At 51.2% G+C, this 26,821-nt stretch overlaps 1 protein-coding gene across 1 annotated transcript in view; it reads right to left on the bottom strand.

Annotated features, from left to right (window-relative positions):
• Positions 1–26,821, bottom strand: part of LOC149336440 (CDK5 and ABL1 enzyme substrate 2) — a 133,587-nt gene that overhangs the window by 47,314 nt on the left and 59,452 nt on the right. The window contains exon 2 of the mRNA XM_089552898.1: positions 4,191–4,402. Coding sequence (XP_089409024.1) covers positions 4,191–4,402 — 212 coding nt within the window. The remainder of the gene's footprint in view (positions 1–4,190; positions 4,403–26,821) is intronic.

Raw genomic sequence — 26,821 nt, 5'->3', positions numbered from 1 at the left:
CCCAAAATTTCGGTAGTAACGGCCCGCGCTGTTTTCCCATACATTCCTATGGGGCCGCGGAAACCAATCACTTACTGCGCTTTACAGCGCCACAGTACTGTGAGGATATGAGGAGGAGGAAGAAGAAGAGGTAGGCGGGGTGGTTAACCGGTAGATGAACCCAGTTTGCTTCCCTGGACTGGGGGAAAGGTATGAGGGGATATAAAGGTGCGGGAGAAGACAGCCTGAGGATAGCGTGGAACTGGGCGAACCTTCTACATCCAATGAGCGCACCTGCCGCTGAAGAAGACATGGGTGGTGAATAAAGGGTTGAGTGGCGATTAATGCGCATTTGTGCATGAAGTAGCAAAGCAGCCGAAATAGATAGCGTACCCAAAAGTTGAATATATGCCTGTGCTGTCTTTTGCCATCAGACGTCGCCAAGGTTTGGTTTATTGGGGTTTAACGTCCCAAAGCTACTCAGGCTACGAGGGACGCCGTAGTGAAGGGCTCCGGAAATTTCGACCACCTGGGGTTCTTGAACGTGCACTGACATCGCACAGCACACGGGCCTCTAGAATTTCGCCTCCATCGAAATTCAGCCGCCGCGGCCGGGATCGAACCCTCGTCTTCCGGGTCAGCAGCCGAGCGCCGTAACCACTGAGCCACCGCGGCGGGGTACAGACGTCGCCAAGGACTAACTTTTAAATGCTTAGCGTTTATAGGCTAACCTTTCGCATTTTTTTCATGGATGTCCGGTGCCCGGTACAGCCTCAGCAGAGATGGCCCCATTAGTTGTGGGACGTGCCACTGCTTTTGATAACGTCCTACGTATTTTAGACCTTTCCATTGGGCGAGGGAGAGGTCGAGACGCCCCCTCTCTGGACTGTCGCAAACCGGTTCCGCTGCCGGTTCTACCGTGCTATCGCCAGGTACACACATCGGTCCAGAGGAGCACTAGGCGACGCCCACGGACCCCTTGTCGGAAAAGTCTAAAGTTCGACTCCTTCAATCGCAGCGTAAGGGGAAAGAACTTTCTGGTGCTCATCCTACTTCCTCCTCCTCTCTCAGGCGCCTACGTCTCAGACTGGTAATGAGTCAAACGAGGAGCGCGTCCGCTGGATCCTGTGTGACGTCACACCGACGAGCGGAGGCCTTGAAGCTACAATCCGGAGCAACTGTGTAAAACACTTTTATTGTGACCCTTAATTCCAATACTGAGGATCACCTGATATGGGTTCAGCTCCTGGGTGCACGATGGATTGCCTAATAGGCCACCGCGGTGGCCCAGTGGTTATGGCGATCGGCTGCTGCCCCAAAAGACGCGGGTTCGATCCCGGTTGCATCTCGATGGAGGCGATATTCTAGAGGCCCGGATGTCAGTGCACGTTAAAGAACCCCACGTGGTCGAAATATCCGGAGCCCTTCACCGCGGCGTCCCTCATAGCCCGAGTCGCTTTGGGACGTTAAACCCAATAAACCATAAGAACTTAATGATGAGTTTTCTGTTATTTTTTCCTGTGCTAGTTAACCCCGCCCCGCCCGTCACACACACGCTTTAATTCTTCATCGCCACTCCCCACCGCATGAATCCTACGAAACGGATCGGCATGGTTTTCCGCGGCACGTGCCAGCAGGGCTATCGCGCTGGTCTTATCTCTCGTAGTGCCTGCGAGTGTGTCCGCGGTAAACAACAGCCCGTTGTTTGTTTGCTCAGTGAGCCGCTTCAATTACCTGCGATACCGACAGCTGACCGCGGATGACTCTTTCCGCTGTTTGCCCCACGTGGGGAGATATACAAGTTGCTTCTCTACACCTACAACTCGCGCAGAGTCAACACAACGGTTACACAGCGGTCTGTTGTCGCAGGAAGTCAACACTCGTGAGCTATATTTGTTTGAAGGCCCATTGTCGAAGTTAGGCTTGTACAGCAGTTGCTCCCAGCGTGCTTTACAGCAGATAGGAAACAGGTGACGAGGCGTGCTGCTTGCCCGAAGCGCATTCTATAACGTATTATCTGCATGAAGAACTCTCAGAACTCTCATAGTAGAACTCTCAGACCAAAAGAGAGATATAGTATTCCCCGCTGCTCCACTCGCTATGGTAAAAGAACTCGTGCATTCTATGTTCCTTCGTCACTAAATGTGTTGCCGTCAAGCGCACTTTCTGTGAGTACAAATTATAAACTAAAAAAACTATTGCGTTCATCTGTTTTCATCTGACCTTTAACTTCGTTTTTTGGTATTATTTATCGCCTGTTTTGTCTCGTCGTTCCTTGCATGGTCATATTCCTGATCTTTCATCGCCTACATTGCCTGATATACATTTGTTGTTCGTGTAGTTTAATGGATTCAGCGTTTTTTTCCAGTTAACTGTGAAGTGTGATGTGTTTCAACGTTTTTTTTTTTGCTGTTCCTATTTTTCTGTTGCTTTCTGCTAATCTTAGTTTGTAAAGCGCCGCACGCGACTTGCCGCTACCTGCCAGGCGCTGCCATACAAGCCCAATGAGGCTTCGGCAGGCCTGAATCTGTAAAATGTCTTTACAGTGCAGAATAAACTGATTGATTGATTGAAAGTCTGGAAGGCACGCATGCCATATGGTCTTCCGAGAAAAAAAAGTCGCAGACGATCCACGTCATTTATGCAGCGGTGCATGCGTTAGCATTAGAGTCCGCCTGGCGCTTGCGTCTCCTGAACCTCGGGCACGGTGTGCACGGAAAGTGGAGGATTCACATAGAGAAGAAGCGGGCGCCGCCACATGTGGAGTGTGCTACCTCCTCTCCCCTTGTGTTATTGGCTGTCACGTTTCCTCCTTTCCACCCCTCCTCAGCTACGCTTCTATGATTGGTTGTCACGCTTCCTCCTCTCTACGTGACTCCTCCCACCAAGTTTGATTGGCACTCTCCTCTCCACTCTCCCACATCCTCTCCACATTCCACTCAGCGGCATCCCACAAAACCAGACGCGTAAAGATTTTGCGAAGATGGGGGTACTAATGCGGACGCATTAAAAGTGCGCTCCGACCCTCAGTTCAACTAAAGGTGTATGGGCACCAGTGCCTGCCAAGTAATCAAATAACAGCTCGCACGTATTCCATAGCCAATTTCCTCACTTCATTCTGTACCCTCTCTCTCTTGAACCTCTCGCTTCTGCTCTTCATCTCCTTTCTCACTGGCCGGCGGATCCTCCCCAGTGGGGCCTAGAGCTCCTCGAGACCTGGGTGGACAAGGGGACCCTGCTGCGTCCGAGGACCCAGGCGCGCAGAACATCGCTACCGACCGGGCTGCCAGCGTTGTGGACCGCAGGAACGTACTCCAAACTCCTCAGTTCTGCTAATAAAGTTTCTGATGATGAGATGATCACGACATGAAATTGTTTAAGAGGAAAGGAAAAACGCAGTAACTTTCTTCTCGGTGGACACGTTTTATGTGAGAGATAAATAAGGAAAAGAAGGAAGGAAGAGGTATGCTCTACAGTGAAGAGCACCGGAATAATTTCGATCACCAGCATGGTGTTCTCTTACATGCACCGAGATCGCACACCATACGGGCGCCTTTTGCATTTCGCCTCCATCGAGACGCGCGGCCGAGATTTGACCCCCTCATTACACGGCATAAGACTCGCACGGGGTGGAGATAGAGGGAGTGAATATACTTTACAGCACGGCTTGTGCGCTGGCCGCTAAAGTGGCAGCGGCCTCGGTGCAGTGCGCGAGGTGGTGGTGGAAACATTTATTGCCTATATTACAGAAGGTGGGAAGGGGGGGGGGGGGGGGGGGGTTGGCGGAGCTTCCTACATGGCCCTTGACAGCCGTCTCTGTGTAGGGAGGGCCACCTTACAAAGCCAAGGAGAGCCCTTGGAGGGCTATCCTACAGACAGCGCTAGCACGAGGGCGAGCTGGTCTTGCAGCTGGTCCGAAGCCAGCCGAGCACTCCACGAACGAGGGGGTGGGTAAGGGCAATGTAGTGAACGTATGACTAACGGGGCCTTCAAAGAGAGAATGGGAGAAGCTCGCACAGTGTTCGGGACAGCTGGGACATTTAATTCACCCCGAAAGAGGAAGCTGTGCGCAGAGGAAAGGCGCGCAGCTCTTCCCGGCTCGGTCGTGCGAGTAGGAGAGAACCGGGAAGGGAGAGGCGCATGAATTTCTTCGGTAGCCTCGTTACGCATACGTGGACACGACAGCAGTTTTTATTATGATCATCACTCACCGAGGCTCTCGTTGCTGCCGCGGCCGTGGTGCGAGGAGGTGGTGGACTGGTAGTGGCCGCTGTTCCTGGACGCGGCGAACTGCTGCTGGCGGCAGGCGCCGCTGCTGCTCACGGCCCCCGCGGCGGCGGGCTGGGGCCTCCGCTTGGAGCCCGCCACGCCGCCGCTGGCCGAGGGAAGGCGCACGCGGGTCTCGGAGGCGAAGCTGTGCACCCTGCGAGAAAGCGCGACCCCAATGAGGACACTGCAACCGAGGATCTCGGAGGGAGAAACGAGAGAGTTCGGAGAGAGAGTGCAGAAGAGGAGGGGAGCATGCATCTACAGCATTTGCCAAACAAAATGGTTGGGGTTCAACACGACTCAACCTAGTTTACAGAGCGGACGACGAACCTCTCGTTCTTCTTCGGTGTCTGCTTCAATCTTAGCACGTTTCCGCGCTCTATCCTTCGCCAAAGCTCCCTGTCGAAGTTCTTATTACTAAGAATCATCAGATTCAATCAGCCGTCTTCGATAGACAGCCGAAGCACTGGTTCCAGCGCGCCCCTCCTCCACGGCTACCTGCGAACGTCAAGCAATGCTTCACGCTTTTATCTTATCAGTTGAACGGCGAGTCACGCGGTTCAGCGCAACTGCGAGGTGAGCACTGAATCACGTAGTTCAACGCAGTTGCGGAGAGCGAATGTCACCGGCTCCGCGCGCCGCATGCAGCTGCGCTGAAGCGCGGCAAGTCACATGGTATGACGTCACCGCCACACCCACGCTCCGCCGCTTGACGGTCATTCTTCGGAGCCACATGACCTTGAGGTTCTGCATGGGAGGAGTAGAGCTTTCGCTCTAAAACCTAGAGGCCAGGAAGTTTTTCGCCGAGCCTTGTAGGGGGGGTTTCGCCCTATACACTCGAAACACGAATACACCTATATTGGAGTAAAAAAGAGAGTAGGCTGTCCTATAGCGCCCTCCCGTTTTTGGGCTATAGGACAGCCTACTCTCTTTTTACTCCCTTGTGTTTAGAGTGCAGAACTCTAAGCCCTATAAAGGAGCGAGAGGGGATAGTTCCCTCCAATCTCGAGAGAGGTCTCGGGCGCTGGACACACAGCGTAGCCCGGATGTCGTTCGCGTATACATTTGACAAAAGCCGCGGCTTACTGCTGAACCCTTACGACGTTCGGCGTTCGGAGAGAGTGCAACCGGAGAGGATCGAGCACGAGTGCACACAACTTCAAGGCCTTAACCGTGACTTTCCAGCACCATGACTGACGACCAGACTGCGGCGCAGCGCACAGACCGACGGCGTTGAAGGGAGTGCCTGCCGTCTTTAGACGCTGCGCTTTTGATACAAAAAGGAAGTAAATCCAATTAAGATGGCAAATTGTTTCAAAAATTCAGGGGGGCACTTTGTTGACCTAAAGTGCGGTGAGGCGAAAGCCTTTAGCGCGGCGTTGCTGCCTGTGTCACTGACGTGTGGTTAAGATGTTAATTAAGTACGCAATTATTTGCGAATCTCAAATGGTGGAGACACTGGAGGGCGTTTGGGAGGCATCCGTCTAATTCGACGCCTTTCTGCAAACACTCTCCAGAGTCCTAGACAAGGAGAACTACATACGCGTTGGCAGGAAGTAGCGTAGCCATTATTAGCACGTTCGGCTGCGGAACGGAAGACTGGTGGTTCGAATCCCATAATGCGCCGGGTTTTTTTCTGGTCTGACTAGAAAAAGCGTGACATCTCTGCTGACAACCTTCTGTCGAGAACGATGAGGCATTAAAGGCTTTCGCCTTAAAAATCCTTTATTCGGAGCAAAGAACAGCACAAGCCAATACACCGCAATTACTCCTGACAGTGATTTCTTCTTTGGAATTCGCCCTGCTAGGCGTCGGTGGAGAGATACATGCGGGCAGAAGCTTTCCATGACGAATGATGTCTAACTTTCTCTAAAAAAAAAAAAAGCAATTCGGCGCGGCGACAGCGGTATTACCCATGCACCGCAGTCGACGGTCGACAATGCCCGCCGCCCTCGACCGTGCTATACACAAACGTGGCGCAGAACTTCCTAGGTAACAAGCGCACACCTCGGAGAACTGCCGTGAGCCCCTCAAAGAGAAACGCACACGCACTATCGCGGCCATTCGCGAACAAGTATTCGCGGAACATAACAGTATAGATAATTCGCCCAGTACAGCGAAGGTGGAAACGATAACGCCGTGGTTATACCCGCGGCGATAAAGGAACGAAACTGACTGAGACAGCGGAGTGAAACGTTGCGACATTAGTATCAAAGAGCTTTCGCCCCGCCGAGACGTAGTAGCGAAGACATAAACCGAAACAGGCGAGCGGTTTTATGTCTCAACAGACATCCAGCTGCTTAGCTGGCACGCAGCTTCGGATCTAACGTGCCAAAGCTGCAAGGGACAGGCGTCGTGCAGTGGGGGTCTCGGAGTTTGGACCACCCAGGGTTCTTTGACGCGCGCTGACATCGCACCGCAGTCCGGTGATCTTGAATTTCGCTCCGACCAAACTACAGCGCTGGAATTCCATCACGCGACTTCGGGCTCGGCACCTATGGTTGGAGCGCTCGGCTAACGAGCCGGAGCACCCGGCTTCGAACCCGACCGCGGCGGCCGCGTTTCGATGGAGGCGAAACGCAAGAGGCGCCCGTGTGCTGTGCGATGCCAGTGCACGTTAAAGATCCCCAGGGGGTCTAAATTATTCCGGAGACCTCCACTACGGCACCTCTTTCTCTCTTCCTTCTTTCACTCCTACCTTCCTCCCTTTCCTTACGGCGCGGTTCAAGTGTCCACCGAGATATGTGAGATAGATACTGCGCCATTTCCTTTCCCCAAAAACCACTAAAAGAAAGCACACCGCCGTAGTCGCTGCGGGCCACCGAGATATGAGACACAGATACTGCGCCATTTCCTTTCCCCAAACAGCCCCGCCGCGGTAGCTAAGTGGTTACGGCGCTGGGCTGCTGGCCCGAAAGACGCGGGTTCGATCCCGGCCGCGGCGGCTGAATTTCTTGAAGGCGAAATTCTAGAGGCCCGTGTGCTGTGCGATGTCAGTGCATGTTAAAGAACCCCAGGTGGTCGAAATTTCCGGAGCCCTCCACTACGGCGTCTCTCATAGCCTCAGCCGCTTTGGGACGTTAAACCCCAATAAACCAAACCTTTCCCCAAACACCACTAAAAGAGAGCACGCCGCCGTAGTTGCTGCGGGCCCGGCGGTGGGCTAAAACTCCCTAATCATCGAAATGGCAGCAGGACGAGGCAGGTCATAACCTGCTTTACTGATCGTTCCTGCATAAAGGGCAGTAACACCTAAGAGATGTCTCCCCCCCCCCCCCCCCCCCCGCCCCCTTTTCTTCTTCTCGATTCTCGACCGCGTTCTGTCCATCTCTGCTGACGCCATTTTCCCATTCTTTTCTTCAACCTCCCCTATGTCTATGCATACACGTACGGTCGCGAAATGGGCCGCATTGTTCATCGACCTACAGCTAAAGAAAAAGGGGCACGCTGGCACGCCGGAGCCCTTACGTTCCCCCGCATTGGACCTGCATAACGGACTCGGGGTCGATCGATTTATCGGGTCACTCGACCCGCACAAAGGACGCGGGACGGCCGACAGGCAACAGCCGTATACGGGCATATGGCAAGTGCTTACACAGGCCTGCTATCGACCCGGCCAAAGGAAGGGTATACGCCCCGATCACGTGCAAGTAAAAAAAAAAAGAAAAGCAGGGAACTAAAAGTGAGCCAGGCAACCATGAGTATGCAGAGAGACTATCCCTGCACAGCCCTCTTATGAGAGATGGGCAGGAACTTGCTTATGCCGCTCGAGATAGCATGAAAGAAAGAAGGCTCTCGGATTATACGATTATACTGCTCTACGCAACCGGCAATGCAAGTTTTTAGACGGCCTTGGACCGTCGTGTTACAAGGGCTCAGCTGGTACCTTTATTTTAGTTTTCTGTGAGTGCATCTGCGTCATTTTAGCACAGCCACCGACGGCGTGCAACAGTAAGCCGCTCAGCCGTGGCGTGCGAGACTACGATAAACAACCGGAAAGCACGCAGCCTGCAAGCGTCCACCAACAGCGCCAGAAAAAAAAAAAAACTTGGCAAAGAAAGACGCAAAGACGGGAAACGAAGCACAGGCCGTCCGACTATGTAGCATCATTTCGATAGAGCTCCACCAAATTGAGCGGACATACATGTAAGTGCGGCATGTAGGCGGCCTTTGTTTATTAGGCTGTGGCCAACCCATATATGTAGTTACACAACGATCTGCAGCGCACGCGCAACACGCTGAAAGGTCCACTCATCGATTCCCCCAGGCAAACAAATGGCAGTGGCTTAGCTCAGTTAGGCAGGATGTACGTAGCGAGAGTACGGTTAAACTTTATTACAGCTTGTCGTTTAGCTCGGTTTCTCTCCGGCTACGTCCAATGTTTAGCTTTGGTTGTTATCCCCCCGTTGCGTCTAATTGCGGCTACATTAAAGACGAGGCACTTGTTGTGCTGCAAAGTGCGACGCATTTTATTTCCGGTACTTGGTCTTGCAGTAGAAGCCTGGCTTCTTTCAGTCTCTCCGACTCACTATCCATATCTACCAACGGCTCCACCGAGCCGCCTTCTGTATATATACAGTTGCACCAACCCCCTTCAACCTACGGCGCATGCGCACAGCTGTTGCAACTTCGTTTCGCCGTCACGCCGCGGCACCGGCTCCTCCTGTGACGTCACGCCAAATGGCGCGGCGAGCGGCGGCCGCCAGCTGCGGCGGTTGCTAGGCGACGGCTCAAGGTCACGGCGCGGCCACGGCGAAACGACGAGACGCGCGCGTAATGTAGCTCTCGCTACAAAACGGTATAGACAAGCGTCATGTTTGTAAACAAAGGTGGCGCTGCGGTCGGCAGCGACGCGGGGTGTAGGCAAAAACGTAGCATGCCTACACCGCGCCAAGCGATGCTGCCTTCGAAACCAACTCGCGTGCGCGCATATTTCAAAGCGTGCGCGTCGCTTGTGGTTAGAAACATTTCTGTTGGTGACCGGAGAGCAGTTCAGCACTTTTTCAACCTGTTCGCCAGACGGAATTATCTGGCGAAGCGCTGCATAGGCTTCCTTCTGCGCTCCTATGTTTGGCAGCAACGGCGCGGCTACGGCGGTCGACTAGGTTGACTTATTAAATGAAACCGAGAAAGCACGAGGTATAGAGGTCTGCAGTCTCAACATCTGGGGCGATACAGCATACCCGATCTCTAAGTGCAAGAAGGACGACGGGATGCACGACGCGAGGCAAGTTTTTTTATGACGAACCTTGTGATGTGCCTGCTCTCGTCCAGCCACTTCAGTGCGGAGAACGCCGAAAACTACTGGACAGTGAAGCCATGCAGTTACTTTAAATGAGTCATGCAAATGCGATCTTCACTGGTAATGTCTGAAAAAATGCTTTTTTTATTCGCTTGGCTTTAAGAGAGGTGCACAGGCGAATGGATAGAAGTTTACCTCGAGCTGCAACGAAGTTACGTTTGCTCTGCAGAGCTAAATATTTTAAGTTATTCTGATTGCAGGCCTTATTCTGCTTGATAACTGGTTTTTGGTCTGGTATTTGCTGTTTTTGTCAGGTTCTGATTGACCAGTAATTGTAAAATTCAGGTAAAATGGGAGATAACACTGCATGATTTTTCCGATACCTTAGCGACGTTTAATTGTTTTCTAGGTTATGTGGTGAAAAAACGTACAAGTTGAAGCTCGTGGAAGCGAAAATAAAGAAAAAACTACGCGTCGTATATTCCTACTACCCTACTACAGTGCTGCTTCAAACGTCGCGCTTAGTGACCCGATGAATGCTGAAGGCGACTGTGGCAGCTGTTTTTTTTTTCTTTTTTTTTAGTGCGAAGAGATGCCCGGGACGTAGTGCGGGTGATTGTCGCCTGAAAACGGTCTCAGCTGCGTACAATTTACGGTCACACCCACATGGAATGTCGTCTAGACTTCTCATAATGAGAGCCCGACAGAACGCGAACAAGCTGCAGACGTTGATTCTTGCACTGTTCGCCGCGCGACTGAAGAGCACACATGCTGATTAAGAGGCGCAAACTATCATATTTCGATGCACAAATGCAATACTAGCCGCGCAGCCGATCCGTCGCCGAACATTTCCCGCTCCACGGCCGCTGCGCATCGCTTTGGCCCATATCTAAATGCGATAAACTTGTGGAAACGTGTGCCGCTGCATTTCTTCAGCATTGCGGTTCAACCACCCGCACCACTGCTCGGCGGAATATTGCAAAATGCGTTCAAAAACGCTCAAGCATGGTATACCCAAGGCACACGGTACCGGCTTTTGCCTACACAACGAAAGTCACTGCTGACTCCAGCGCCGCCGCATCTCCGTGACGTCACGGCCTGACGCTTGTCTATATGGGCCGCCGACGCTGTGCGGTCGTCCGGTACGGACCGCAGTGTCGCGTGAATGTCTGCAGCGTTTTTAACGTGACAGCATATAGGTTGTTATCTTGCGAAAACTACCTTTTTTCTCCGTAACGAAATTCTCTGATTGGTCAATTAGGAGATGACATCATCAGGGCACGTGAACCCAGGCGAATCACAGAGCACCACCAAATTCGAGAGCGCATGCATCGTCAAATTTGAAATTCCGAAGGAACTCCGACATTCAGCACTTAGCCCACCCCCCCAATTTTGGCGCTTGGCACACCCCAAAAATCTGTCATTTGGCCCAGCCCCGAAATTTCGCAGTTGGCCCACCCAAAATTTTTCTCTTTGTTGTGGTTTTCGTCGTCGTACCACTACGGCGCTCGACGCAGCGCGCATGTGACGCAACAAAAGGCTGGACTTTTTAAACGTCTTTTTGCTGTAAACGCAGTAGCGCTGGAGGGAAAGAGAGAGGGGGCGGCTTTTCAGCAAAAAAGCAGACGTTTTAGCCACCGTGCGAAAGCCTCCGATATGCTACAGCATGCTACTTTTTATAGGGAGTTAGTTCGAAGATAGAAGAGCGGTATAGGTTAAAGGGCGCAGGAAACGCTAAGAGATAGGGAAGCATGAAAAAAAACGTGGTCGCAGAATTACGCAGTACACGTTTCAAGCGGTAATGACACGAGGTTGTGGCCGTACGCGTTTACGATTAATGGGTTTATTGCACTGTTCTCCAAGAAGTGCTCGAAAAGCTTATAACGGCCGAGTGACTATAGGCTTGATTAAGAAGCAGTTAAGTTATCGGCTGTTGCAACATGTTTCCCGCCACTTCGCAAACTAGCCAGCATGCTTTTTTATGCTCTATACTCCATTCGTGTATACTCTCATAAACGGCCTCATGACAGGAAGTAAATCCGGTGAAATGAGCTTAGTATACAGAATGCAATAGAGGCCTGAACATTACGAGAAACGGAATACCTTTCCAGCACCGTTCTGATACCTCCTCACCTGTATAATATAACGACTCCATTCAGATTCTATTCTTTTTTTACCCTTCATCACTGCCTCATTCGCCGCCACGGTATCATTACACCGCCGAGACCAGATAGTCGGCGAGGCGGATGATAATAATGGAGTAGAACCTCGTGAAAATAACTGGGCTATACCGTCCATGTCCTATCAGCAACGAACGAAACGCGAACAAGACAACAAAAATAAGAACAGCAAAATGAGAACATCTTACCCGCGGGAAACTCATTTCTAGCGCAGGTTAAATTCAGTTCGAAGGCTCGAAAACTGTCCTTTATAGAAGTACTAATCAATGTCGCTTGCATTCCCTCTCCAGGACCTATAGTGTATGTTCGCGTATTAAGCATGAAATGCTTTTAGCTCCCGTTGTCGGCAGCGTGGTGACGTCACGCCGAGACCGAGAGCCAACATCCGGGCACTGAAACGAGAGCATCCGGGCACCGTACGAGATTTAACCAGACTCTCTAAGAGAGAGGGCCGCTTAGAGCAAGAGGGGAGCTCCAGGGCGCGAAGGGCTTTGGGCGGAAAAACTGCTTCCGTGCCGTCCCCAAGGATGGCGCTGCGGTCCCACCCTCACGCATGTAAAAGACCGACCGCTGGGCCTTCAGCTTATGACGTTTCCCCCTTTGGCAGGCAGATGTATACACGCTCGCGGAGTATTCGAACGCGCTGCATATACATTCTTGTCAGGCCTGCGTCCCGTCGTGACGTCCGCGTACGCTTCTGCGTCGTCCTGCATTTCAATTCCGCCACCGTCACAGCTGCTTAAGCCGAGCAATGGAGCCTGACAGAAACCGGATACAGCTGACGAGGCAGGGCGGAAGAGATTCCCCGGACACTCACAGGGAACGACTGCGTCCACATGGACCAGTGCACAGTGTGTGTGGTGTGGTGTGTTGAACACTAGACCCATTTCAAGATTTTGACTAGCTACGGGCATAACCAATGTGTTGTGCCCGTAAACATTTCACGCTTACTCTACTCTCGGTTACGGGAGAGGCAGAGATCTTTTTTTTTCGGTGACGTTTCAATTTTCTCGTTCGCATTTCATTCCCTCGCTGACAGTAGGTGCGCACACACACGCGCACAAAACACCCACAACTCGGGCCGCTGTTGTCGGCGGCCAATTTTGGATCCCTGCGAGTCGCACCTGGCCTGCCAAGACAGAACGAGCCGTCGCTGCCACGCAGCGCAGTGCGTGCCTCGGGCGAAAGACACGAGCAAGACTGCTCTCTGTCTCTGGCTTTGTTTCAATGACGGGGAGAGAGTGCGGCCGAGGTTGCCGGGCGAGGCAGGGGGGAAGGGCGAGTTAATGCAGCGGCGATCACAATGGGGAACCGCCGCCAGGTACGCGACGGATAAACAAGGCGGGGTGTCAGCAACAAGGCGCGCGCTTCAGGAGACCCGCCCCGGGCATCTACTCCGGCTCCAAAAGTGGCAGGCTTAATATGCGCACGCCCCAGGGATTGTTGTGAGGGCAAGACTCGGGATCTGACTGCGCGAACAGCTGACGCTAGTCGTGACGTCGGAGCGCGATTACATCACGCCATCGCGAGAGGTGTGTGCGGCGAAGCCACTGCAATGCACGGCCACGTAGGTTAATCAAGTGTGTGTGTGTGTGTGTGTGTGCGGGGGGGGGGGGGGGTCGTTATCATGTCTCGGGGGAGGAAAGCGCTTGCTCGATTGCGTAATAGCCTCGGAACAGAGCCGCGTCATTCGCGTCCGGTGATGCAGGTTCACGTGAACTCAATGCAGGTCTGGAGGCGTCAAGTACGCCAAGGAAGGCTGAACCCAACCGGCCCGCGTTGGCAACTGAGCGACAGAAAAGCAGACCAAGGACGCGTCCTTACAAATTTTTTTAGACAGTCTATAGACTGTCCATAGACTTCTGTCTATAATGTTTAAAGACTGTCTACAGAAAAATCCTAGAGAACAGTCTACAGGCGATACACATCCTATAGACGGTCTGTGGACAACCTATAGATTTAGAGCCATACACTTTCAGTAGACATTTGTCTACAGAACGTCTATAGACTACTAAAAGACAAAATGAAATCTCTACAGGAAGGAAATAGGGTCTATAAGAAGTACATCTGTCTATAAACAGATAGACAGACTGTCTAGAGACTGTCTATATGAAACATTATTATCAGGGCTGGCCACGCTGCCACTTATGCGTCACTTTTCGTCTCCATGGTAACGGAGAGGGCGCACCCGCATCGTCAGCCTTGGGGTCGCCGAGAAAGGGTGAGTGATTCTGAAAAGAATCTCTCAAACTTTTGGCTATAAAAAACGTTGAGAAAAAAAAATCGTCATTCAGAAGAAGGTGACCATGTCATCCAGAACTGGTGAAGTCGTGGAGTCCACTGCAGCGGCGAGCACGCAGCCGCCACTATAGTCGGATACAACTCCAGAAAGGAGCTGCTTTTCCCCATCGAAGGACCTCCTTCCAGCCGATGGCGTCGGCCGATTCTCATGGCCCTACTACGTGACAATGCAAGGAGTGGCAGATGAACGGGCACAGTTCCCTCCCTCCATGGTCGGGGATAGTCCCCCTTACAAAAATTTCTTTAGACATTTTCTATAGACTGTCCATAGACTTCTGTGTATAGCGTCTATAGACATTCAATAGACAAACCCTAGAGAACGGTCTATAGGCAATACAAATCCCATATACAGTCTGCAGACAATCTATAGATTTAGACAATCTGTAGACAATCTATAGATAGTGCTTGTCCCGTCTCGTCTTTGTCCTGTGTTGTTTCCCGCGCTATGATTACGCTGTTGCTATAGATTTATGACCATGCACTTTTAGTAGACTTGTCTATAGACTGTCTATAGACTATGAATAGACAAAAAGAAATATCTACAGGAAGGCAAAAAAGTCTATAAGAAGTATATAGACTGTTTACAGACCATTTTTATAACTCCCTGCATTGTCACGCTAGCACGGTCCCGAGAATAGGCCGACGCCACTGGCTAGAAAGGGGTTCTTTGATGGGGAAAACCCTCTTGGATCTTGAGTTGTATCCGACGCTATAGTGAAATTACGACGACGACTCCATAGGCTGCACAAAACCAACTCGGTACGGCTATTAAAGGAGAGCGCCAGTTTCCTTTCACGTTTTAAAGCTATAGCGAAGCAAAAGCAAAGGCGAAATTTTCTGCAGCGCCAATCATTGACGTAGGTAACAGCGCACAGAAATCAGTCTTCCTTTCTTGTCAGCCCCGTCGTCAAGCACGCAACACAGGGCATTAGCCGAGCATCGCAGCACACGCACACTACGGGTGCATCGCCCTACTGGCCACCGCCGTGCGGTACTCACGTTTCTAGCGACACAGAGAAGCACACAGTGCGGGACGCATCCCGAAGCCTGCCACCGCTGCTGATGCAGAACAGGGAAAGGAGGAAAGGGCGAGGAGGAGAGGGGAGAGCGACGACGAAGACCGGAACGGGATCAGCGTGACAGCGTGAACGGGATCAGCGTAGCCACGTCAGCACCCGCAGCAGCCGGGGGACAGTGGGAGCGTGACAAGGAGGAAAAGGGAGACGGGAAAGCGAGGGGATGACGATGACCACGTCCCGCACGGGATGGCAGCCACGCCCACAGCAACCACGTGGCGACGATGTGAGGAGAATAAAAAGGAACGGGGAAGAGAAAGAACAGATTCAATCAGCACATTGCCACACTTCTTATTTTTTCTTCTTTTTCTCCTCCTACGGTCTACTACAGCAAGCAGGCAAGAAAAAAAAGTAGCAAAAAGATGTCGGGGGCAGTCCGGTTACGCCCGGCAGGCTAGCGTTACCGGACTGCCCCCGACAGATCTGGCACAAGACAGCTCGTTCGATACGGCGTGGTACTCACGCAGTTGTAGAGGAGAACGAACACGTAACGGGAACTGTCGAGCTCCCAGCAAATTCTTCCCTCGATATCCCCACTCGCTGAAGAGTAAACTTCACTTGTTAACCGTTTCGACACTTCGCTTCGGAAGCTACATTCTGCCTGTAAAAACTAGAGCGATTCTTTCTCTTTCCCCTTCCTCCTACTTGTTGGACGTCTCACGAAAATTTAGATGGCCAATGACTCGGTGGGTAGCTCTAGGGAGCCTCCATGTACATGGAGGCACTGAGTCACCAAGGCGGGTGAGTATCCCGTTTCTATTACGACGAGAGCCGTTATCAGCTTGAGAAGGGAGAGGTAGGGTTGAGAATTGGTTATGAGGAAAGGCGCTGTTATTAAGGTCTGCTATTCGTGGACACCTCAACCGCACCGTGAGGGGAATGATAAAGGGAGGGAAAAATAAAATATCGGGCGATCAATGCGACTTATGCGGACACCTATTTCTTGAACGCGCTGGATCGATCGTGACACCCTCTTTGCACAATGACGCAAACTAGCGCGTGCGTCACAGATTGGTGGCGCCCTCTGTGCGCTGCAGCGCAAACTAGCACCACAGCGCGAGAACAGGCAGCTTTTACACGCGAGTAGAAATGCGGTTAGGCGTGCTTTCCAATTATTTGAAATCATTAAGTATATTGACCGATTTGCTCAAATGAGATGTCCAATTTGATCAAACGTTTGATCAAGAGCCATCAGGCGCAGGCTTCAAACCGGCCACGCGTTCTAACTTGGGCTGGCGCGCGCATCTTGCGTTTCGACCACGTGGTTTGGACTGAACCGCGCACAGATGAAAGTTGATGAACAGGCGGGCAGAAAGCCTGCGGCGGTGATCTAAAGCAGCGGCAGCGAATGCGATCTGTTCGCACCATCGCGGGTTCGAATCCCTCCGGAGGTCGTAAGTCTGGCAAGATATTTTTCTGCTTTCTCGGAGGCTGTGCACAAACGGGCCCGCCGGGTTTTAGTTCGCATGACCGTTCTAATGCTTACGCCTTAAAAGGAAGGAAAGAGAAAGGCTCCCCATAATTTCGGCCACCTCGGGGGTTCTTTAACGTGCACTGACGTCGCACAGAACACGGGTGCCTTTTGCTTATCGCCTCCTCCTTGGATGCGCCGCCGCCGCGGTATCACCCGACGCCGGAAGTTCATCCCATCGGGGCTTCATCCTGTGTCTTCGTGCTCAGCAGCTCAATGCCGTGAATAACGCTAACGTAAGCCCAATCACGGACAATCACACAGTACTGGACTAGGTTTATTCGGAAGCGACCTTCGTAGTGCCGACTGCATAAACTTAGCGACAGGCTTCAGTTGTAGTATATCGATACGTGCGGTGATAAATGGAAGCAATCATGTATTTGATATGGGGGGGGGGGGGGACCAGTCAAGCTGTTTCAGCTTTTTTTTCCCTAACCTCCCCCATCATGTTGATGGAAATAAAGGCTATTATTATTATTATTACTATTATTATTATTTTTTTATTATTATTATTATTATTATTATTATTAAATTTCGCATACTGATGAAGTATGTGTCTTGTTAGTGTAACTGTGTGAACGAGTGTGTGTGTGTGCGTGTGTGTGTGTGACGAGGAAGTTTGTGACCGCCAGCCAGAGTAGAGCAGTGCGTGTGGAACAGTTTCCGTGAATACCGTTGCAATATAGCAGGATTAGAGAGGGTGGGCAGATGGTTCTCGATAATCACAAAGTGAAAAAGGCAGGGGAAAGCCTCGAAGTGCTTGCCCACGTTTCGAAGAGAGGACTTGTCCCATACGAAGCCAACGCCTCTTGTCGAAACGTTGACAAGAACCCCGAGGGGCTTTCCCCTGCCTTGTTCACTTTGTGATTAGGATAAGGCAGGGGTATTTTTCTCCCACAGAGTCAGGCTACGGGCCACACCCTATGCCCCGCCAGATGGAGTGGTGGGAAGACATCCAAAATTGGCCGATAATAAACAGAATCTGCGGGACGTCACAACTCCGTAGCACACTCGAACAGCTCGCGAGTTGTTAACTTTCACGTAGTGTACAGTCAGGTCTGCAAGTTGTAGCGAGTGGGGGCTCACTGAGCGCATTTCACTCAAATAAGGGCTCAAGTTTCAGAAAGCAAAAAGAAGGTTGGTTGGTTTATGGGGTTTAACGTCCCAAAGCGACTAAGGCTATGAGAGACGCCGTAGTGGAGGGCTCCGGAAATTTCGACCACCTGGGGTTCTTTAACGTGCACTGACATCGCACAGTACACGGGCCACTGGAATTTCGCCTCCAAAGAAATTCAAAATAAGGACTAGATACATAACATTCATCGCCGAATTAGCGTACTGTGCTATAAGCTGCAAAAACGTGCTTTATTTGTATGCGTGACCGATGGACAGCTCTTTTATTATCTTGACTTGAATACCACACACAAAAAAAACTCGTAGGTCATTTTCCGCTATTCAGACGATAAAACTGCAGCCCTATATTAAAGGACTACAGCAAAAGCTGGTTACACGCTATATGAGCCAGCAGAATATAAACAAAATCACTTAAATACGGCAGGCGCTAGTCAAACGCATTACACGTACACACTGACTTAAAACGTGACGCTGTCTTCACTGTTTACGCCAGCACAAGGTACCCATACGCATTAGTGAGTGACCCCGAGGTTATATACACTACATGCTGTGAACCCCACACCCCCCAGCACCCATGAGATATATATACACTTCTGCACACTGCAATTTTCAGCTGCGGTTTGAAGGTCTCTCCGCAGCTCCACCGCAATATAGGCGCATTGTTTGGCGGTCTCTTATCGAGCGGGACACAAAGGACAGGCCAGTATATAGGTAGAGTGAGCAGTAACGGATAATCCAGCGAGGGCCCTCGACGCCGATAGCGCAAGCACGTCACACTGCGCAAATGGAGTAAAGATAAGAAGGCGATTGAAGAAGGGGCAGGTGTGCGGCAAGATATCGCAGGACGCCCGCACAAAACGGGGTGCGATATAGTTGCGAGCATTATACCTAGAGAGCCAACAACAACACGAAGGCGTTTTCACGCAGTGTCCCTGCTGTGAGCACAAAAAAGCAGAGAAGAAAGAAAAAAAGGGCCCAAGATTTCACAACTCATCATCTGGGCAGCAGTCTTGAGGCAGGGCGCAACGTTAGACGGCGTGTCCTAGAGATAAAGGCCTTATCGAATGGGGTCTCTCAGTTACACCGGGGGGGGGGGGGGGGGGGGGGGAGCATCGTATAGCCTTTTTTCTCTCCTTCTTTCGTTTTTCTTCGCCTTGTGGAGAAGAAAGAAGCCCCGGCCAGACACGCAAAGATAGATAGAAAGAGATAGCGGGGAAGTTGCTGACGCTCCCCCCCGAGAGAGTTTGCAAAGGCTCGGCGCCGCGCAAAGCGGAACAGCTACACTGTGCTCGCCCAGCGCTGCGTAAGCCAACAGCGTGCACGCAACGCAACCCACGAGGACGATACCGTATGTTCTGCTCTTTAAGCCGCGCCCTTGACAGAAGCATCCGTTGTTTTTATTTTTTTACTCTGGCCTTAAAAAGTTGCCGATCTACGTACATGTATGATATTTTTCAAAGAAATAAACTCCTTCCACAAGCAAGAACGAATTTTATTCTTATCTATGCACCTAATCTCAAGACGACTTACAGGGACCATGCATCTAGAGGGGGAGCTGCTTTGGTTAAAAAAAATTAGGGAAAACATAGGGTCCGCCTTAAGGGTATGACACGACAGTGTTAATTGGTTAGTGTACAGTCTTTGCCAAAAGTACACAGCCCAAGGTGTAGCCCCGCAGCGCGGTTTCTCTTGCGTGCACAGGGACCCTAATCTCACCAAGGTGGGAGGAACTTCAGTTCTCAACTCTCCCAAGCTCAGGACTGTCAAGTGTGCTAAAGAGCCCCGCTACACGACTTGGAAGCAAGCCTCTTGGGCTGTAGACTATTGACGAAGTCTGTCTGTCTGTGTGTATGTGTCTGTCTGTCTGTGTGTGTGTGTCTGTCTCTGTCTGTCTCTGTCTGTCTGTCTGTCTCTGCTCTCTGTCTCTGCTCTCTGTTCTGTTCGGTTCCATTCTCTGTTCTGTTTTGTTCTCTGCTTTGTTCTCTGTTCTGTACTGTACTGTACAAAGACTGTACCCATCATTAACTGCAACCTGCCACGGTGTGCAGTTTGCTCACAATCCGATGGGTAGGTTGTGACGACGCCACAACGTCAAGTGACCTAGGCGGCCCATCCAGGTTGATTCTTTGGGGATTTTTTGCATGCATTTTGATTTCGTGGTCAAAATTGCGGGAAAAAATAGCAATCACGTGACAGAGGATGATAAAATGTCGTTGTACACAAAATTTGACTGATATGGAGTAATTAATTATTCAGAGGTCAAAAGGTCATTAAGACGTCAAAATAGCCCCCGGACGTGCTTAGAGCGCGAGGACGTGAAATTGGCGGTCGACGTCAAAATTGGAAGAAGTAAAAAGAGAGCCGAACAGTCAAAAGAGAGAAGAGGCAAAACGAGAGGCAAACAGTCTGAAGTAAGTCAAACAGAGGCAACGAGTGTGAAGGGGGCATCAAAGCTTTCGCATTCTCCCAATGCGGGTCGTTTTTCCTCCTCCAACTAAACTGTCGCCCGGCCCAAAACGAAGAAAAAAGAAAGACATAAGGCGGCAGGAGGGCATAGATCATGTAACGAAAAGAAGACGAAAGACTTCCGTGAGGCAAGGGCAGAAAAAGAGAGACCTCTAGATAATGTGACCCAAGTGTCAGCGTCAGCTGTAACTGTGTCAAAAAAACTGGAGGGGGTTTAGCTTTGGTTAAGCCTGGTAGGTTGCGAAAGCTAAAGCGCAGCGCCTCCAACTGAAGGAAAGCAGTGCGCCGCGTCTACAGGTCACGCGTGGCTACCGGCCGCCGCTGCGCGACGACTCAAAGCGTCTTCGGAATTTTTTTTTTATATTTTGTTTGTCATGTTGCGACTGAGAGAAAGAAAACCTTATCTACAGCTGGTATGACGTCACAGCGGCAGTAGCGCCACAGGTGCCCGGCGGCGTGTTCGCCAAATGCAGCCGGTACAGCCAGCGATGACAGCGCCGCCCACCGGCAGGTAGCAGCCACATTAAGGCTGGTTATAAATATTCATTCAGAACGAGGGGTTGACTTCGCCGCTATGGCGCAGTGGATTAGAGGCACGTGTTGCATATGGAAGGTCGGACGTTCGACTCCGCTCTCTGTACTGTAATTTTATTGTTTTTTTAAATTCATTTTTTTTTTTCATTTATTCCCTTTTAGGTCGCAAATCGTGATGCTTAGTGGCATATAACGCCGTTTAAGATGATTTATTATCCCTTTTAGGTAAGCCTTTGTGACAATCTTCAGTCACCGTGATCAATTCACCGTGGTTTCAAGCCATGTGGCTGTACAGGCTGCAGTTGGCGAATACGCTGCCCGGCGCGGCGTAACTGCAGCCGGGCTATCTGAAGGAGCGAGTTGGTCGCCCATATTCACTCCGCTAAAGGACAAACGTAACTGCGGCCGGGTCACGCGAAGGCTTGAAAGTGCGAGTAGTATTGCTTTCGCAATAAAATTGTTCCACGGGTCCAGTGATCTATTACCGTGACCGATCAGCCTTGAGTGACCTAGGTGTGAGATGACCTTTATTTCAGGCCGACGACGACCGTGAGACCTCTGGTGCACTATGGCCACTGTCGACTGGTTTCGCCACCGCGTGGTGATGACGTCATTCCGCGTAAACGACGCCAACTCTACACAACAGGCCTATAACAACTGACGCTGTGTAAAATAGGGCGGCTTCCGCGGTTCCGCGAAGGGTGCACCACCCGAAAGCACGGCGTTCAAAATCCTGCAGACTTCGACAGCCGATCCAGCATGTTCCCACCTTGACCCAAGGAAATGTAGAGCGGGGCTGCCCTCGAGTTTCAAGGCCCTTATGCACCTGTTGTGAGAACAAAGACGCCACACCGTTCTCATGCGTCAATCTCTCGCGGCTGTGGCATGATCAGAAGCTACTCGGCGTCATGGCCGATCCGATGACAAGCTCAGAAGTCGGACGTGAGATCCGCCAAGATAAAATACGCGCACAACAAATCCGAGCGCGCGCCCCGATGTGCGGGTCAGCAGGTTCAGAGAACCTACACTACGGAGACGGAACGAAACAACAATGCATGAGAACAAAAACCGCAGCGTGTTCTCAGGCGACCTATGCAGCTGTCGCGGCAGCTGCGCGACCACGTGGTGATCACACGAGGATTCGTTCATTCCTCACCTCAACATCCCCCTCCCCTTTATTTGTGTTTTCGGTGTCCGATTTCACTACGACTGAGCGCCGAGGAGACTGCGTCGACGAGGAGGACATTTGAGCAGCTCGGACGCTGCCTGGCGTCACCAGAGAAGCAGCAGCAAGAACACATGGCTAGAAGTCGGAGACGTCAGCCCGTACAAAACACACACACACACACACACACACACACACACACACACACACACACACACACACGCACACACGCACACACACGCGCGCGCACACACACACACACACACACACACACACACACACACACACACACACACACACACACACACCAATTCGTCAAAATTCCCCTCCGCCGCCCGCATTTCCACGGTGCGCACAGGAAATGCGCGAGCGACGATAGGATGCCGCGAATCGCGACTCACGCCACTGGGAACGCTCTCCCGGCGTCGCCGCCGGATTCGGGTTGCGTCTGGCGGCGTGAAACGCAAGCAGCGCACCTGAGCCGCCCGCTGTTGGCAAACAACAGCGCGCGCATCCTGCGGGGCATGCACACACCCCCACGCCGACGACAAGCCCCCTCTTCACGACGTCACCCAGTGTAGTATACAGCACGAGACGCGATTGCGCCTTTGACGTTTATTTTAACAGGCACGCATCCTCAATTATGTAACGACGTACAGTTTATTTATGTCTAGATGTCGTACCCCCCTAGCCAAGAGAGAAAAAGAAAAAATACAGAGCTTCTCCTTAATAATTACGGAGGTTTTTACGCGGATATGAATTCGCAGGTAAGGCAAAGGAGCCTGATAATCTACAATGAATCGCGAGGCATACGCACAGGCGAACGGAAAGGCACAAAAACAAAAATAACGTCCTCAGTTGCCACATGTATTTCTATTTCGATGCCCTGTATTTGTGCATAGTGTATATTGTCGCCCTACCCCTATCCTTTCTTACCATCGCTCCCCCCCTTTTTTCCCCTCTCCCTGTCATTTTATTCCCGATCGCCGCAGCTTAGGTGCTTCAGGTTTCGATGGCAGATGCCGCGGCTAGCAACATCGGTTCCTTCCATATTTATTTTTTATTATTATTAGCAATAAATAGCCACTAACAACAACAACGTCTTCAGTTCAGCACGAAGCCATCAACACCGAGTTCAATCCCGGCTTCAGGAGTCCAGGACTGGTTTGAAGTTCTTGACAGCGGATCTTTCTGATACGTGCTGAGCAGATGGTGGCGAAGCGTCAGGCGCAGCAGATACTAATAAGCACATCGGGAATTCGCGCGGGGCTCAGATATCACCGGTTATATAGCACCTGTCTCGGAGGCTGCTCTGTCCGGATCCGTACCGGGATTGCCTACCAACCTTTTTCCATGGGGAGAATCATTTGCCGCAGCAGAAAATTTTAAACGAATTATAGAATTGACACGGCAGAATTAACGTAAAAATTTCAAGACAATCCATCGAAAACGAGACTACGACTATCCTAGAAACGCAACTAAAACCGTGTCAGGCTCAAGCACAGAAACTACATGCTATATGAGCAGGACCTCCCTAAAAAATTCACAATCAATGACGTCACTTTCATTGGTTTATTGGTTTTTTTAACGTCCCAAAGCGACTAAGGCTATGAGAGACGCCGTAGTGAAGGTGGGCTCCGGAAATTTCGACCACCTGGGGTTCTTTAACGTGCACTGACATCGCACAGCACACGGGCCTCTAGGATTTCTCCTCCAAAGAAATTCCAGCCGCCGCGGCCGGGATCGAACCCGCGTCTTTCGGGTCAGCGGCCGAGCGCCATAACCACTGAGCCACCGCGGCGGGTTAAAGACGTCATTTTCGCAAGAGCACGGTACGGTACACGAAATTAAGTAGGTTTCGCGCTTGTCCGCTCAAGTGAAACTAAAACGTATCAGCGAAGCGCTCGCCAGCTGGTGAACGGAAAGGAACCGGCAGCATCCATGTGACCTAAGGCCCACTTTTATTTAAGCCTAATGCCGGAGGAAGGTTAGCAAAAACAACAAAAAAAGCAGGAACGGAAGGCTGCACCTATCGCATTCCCTTGCTCGCTGCGACGTAGGCGCAAAAAGTATGTTTTCATTCTTTTTTGTTTTGTTTATGGACGCACAGCGCAGGTACAGTTGAACCCTGGACCTTTGTAGAGCAGCATAGAGGAAGGAAGGGAGGGAGAGAGGGGCCCATGGGTGAGAGAGAAAACAAACTCCAACCTTTCTTTTCGACTGGATTGCGAATCGGCTCCTTCATCCAGAGCTTCATAGGCTTCATAGACGGCACAGTACGCCGGAGAGAGCATACATGCAGAGACGACGGGCGGATGCACAGCGCAGAGTAAGCCCAGTGGACTCTTGAGCAAGGCTCGTACAGCAGCGCGCCAACTAAAAAAAAAAAGCACGCGAGAGCACGAAAATGAAGAAAACGGCGGCAAGCGGGGCAGAAAGAAAAAAAGTGAAGAGGCTTTGGGAAATAAGGAGCCGATGAGCAGCACATCCGAGCCCAGAAGTCTGGGCCACACCGATGAATGAAGGAGAAGCAGGAAGAGGGAGAAAGTAAGGGGGAGGAAACGCGCGCGCAGCCAGCGCTGCCAAAAGCAGAGGCAGCGGCTGGCGTCAGTAACAGAAGCGCGCGGCCGCGCGTTACGGGACGTCGTTCATCCATCACTGCGGTGCCCGATCCGCGCGCCCGGCTGTACTAGCGCGAGGCGCGGTTGCAAACACCGGAGTTGCGTGCAGCGCAGGCGAGGATGCCAACCTCCCGGCTCAGCCAGTCAGCGGGAGACGGCACGTCGAACCACTCGTGTCACTCCGCGACCGCCTCTCGCGTATCCGTTCTTCCGACATGCTCGCATCTTTTCTTGTTTGCTTCTTTGTTTCAAGAAGAAAGCAGGCTTACGAGGCACAGTCGTTTCTGGGTAGCACTGGATAGAATACTACACGCGAAACAAAACGGGTAATTACCATGGAAGCGGAGCTCAAATTCGGAGACCATGTTTTTTTTTTTTTTTCCTGTGGCAAGATTTGGAAACGAACGCAACGTGCTCAGCGAAGTGAAGATGAAGCAGACGAGACCTCAGCATGATCGGCATCGTCCTCGGTTGACGTGAGGCTGCGAACCTTATTTGACTATTTAGTCAAGAGTTCGCTCTTAGGCCTGATAACACGCGATCCACGCAATTTCCCCGCGTGTATGGACCCTTCGCATCATTATTATGCTCTCCTGGGTACTGAGACTTCGCTCAGGCCACATAAACGAGTCTCAGGTCCTTCCTTCGCGGGAACCGTCTCGGGTCACCACAAACCGTCCGAGCAAGGAACTACTTTTCGGCGCGGAGGAACGTTAAAAACGAACGACGCGGGACGCCCTCGAATCGCCCCTGGCGCTGCTTCGCAGTACTGCACGCCATTTCGGCGAGACAGAGTGCAAAGGAGCGGCGCGGCGCTAGCAACCACCGGCTATTTGAGGAAACCACCAGACGGAGCGGGTGTGCCCGCAGAGAGAGGAAAAGGGGAGGATGCCAGTCCAGGAATGAATATACTCCCCGCCGCCGCCCGCCCGGATCGAGGCCCCGCACTGGCCTGAACCGCGGGAGAGGTCAGTTCAGGCGCAACCGAAGCCGCTGTTAATTAGATCGAAGCCTCAGAAATGAGCAGCGCGAAAACAAAGCTGGGAGAAGCGGGGCAACTATTCACGGAAGAGTAAGGGATAATGTATTCGCAGAAGCAGTGCCTTTAAAACAAAGACAGGTCGTAAGAGGATGTTCCCGACATTCAGCCACGCAATGTCGTGCGAGGAGAATACCGTGCACTCCCCTCCGAACTAAAGGAGTTCCAGAAATTCCACACGAAGAAGCTGTTCATCCTTTCTCCGGAGTCTCTGCAATGAGTTAGGCTCTAACCGCTGAATCAGTAATGCAGGTTGGCCGATCGATTTCGGGGTCCGAGTTCCGGCACCGATCGAAATAGGTACCCGAGAAAAAAAAACCAAAAAAAAAAAACCTTGGCGCCTTCTTAAAAACATTCTTAAAGAAAATCCGAAGCATTTGGAAGTTTGCTCAATCCCAAATACTCCAAACGACTCCTCAAACTTTGGGAGTATGCCCACCCCAGAAAATACATTAAAGTGGATGAATTAAAGATAATCAGGATGTATTAATGCGAATTCGTTGAGATTCATTCATTCATTTCATTTATTTATACTGTCAGCCCAGATCACGGGCTATAACAGGAGTGGATAATGAGGTATAAAAAATAGCAAAAACACAAACATTGAAACGGGCACAAAATTCGGTACATAAAGCGTTCACCACTTATACAAAAAAATAAAACACTGGCATATATTTCATGTAGACGATAAAACATCATGCAGCTTATCTAAAAATTCCCTAAGTGATTGTGAGGTGACAACAGAGTTTGGTAGCATATTCCATTCCTTAATGGTTCTCGGGAAAAAACTAAATTTAAAGCAATCATTTCGGACTGTGGGCATTGGTATGTACAAGCTGTGACGATGGCGCGATATTTCTCCAGTTTTAATTGATGTGTGGTTACGGGAATTAGTGGGCGGATTAAGGTGGAACAGTGGGTCGCGTTCTATAATCCCGCATGATAATCCAACTGAAGGTAGTCGACCATTTTAGTCATCATATTTTCAAATTTGGCGGTGCTGATGACGTCAGGACAAATCGAGGAATTCCGTTACCGTGAAACCCGGTGGTTTTTGCAAGACGACAATTTAAATGCTAACGCTTTAAAAAAAAAATGGCAGCGGCTCAACTCTGCTATGCCAGGATTATACGTAGCGTGAGGTGAGGGCGAGGTGTCCACATCTCGGTGGACACCTTTCACTCTTAACCTCGTCCGAATACAACCAAAGCTTGCCTCACTCGATGAGGTTCTTGCTTTCAACGTAGTTTAACGGCTTCGTTAATTGGGTCTAGAAAGTTAAGCGAACCAAAACTGAGGGTGCGTTCCAATACTCCCCAGTAGACGTCTACTCAGACGTCTTGC

This window comes from Amblyomma mixtum, chromosome 7 (genome assembly GCF_055824585.1).
Source record: "Amblyomma mixtum isolate Tamu chromosome 7, ASM5582458v1, whole genome shotgun sequence".
Classification (NCBI taxonomy): Eukaryota; Metazoa; Arthropoda; class Arachnida; order Ixodida; family Ixodidae; genus Amblyomma; species Amblyomma mixtum.
The sequence above is the reverse complement of the archived record's forward strand: the minus strand, read 5'-3'. Positions and strand labels throughout refer to the sequence as shown.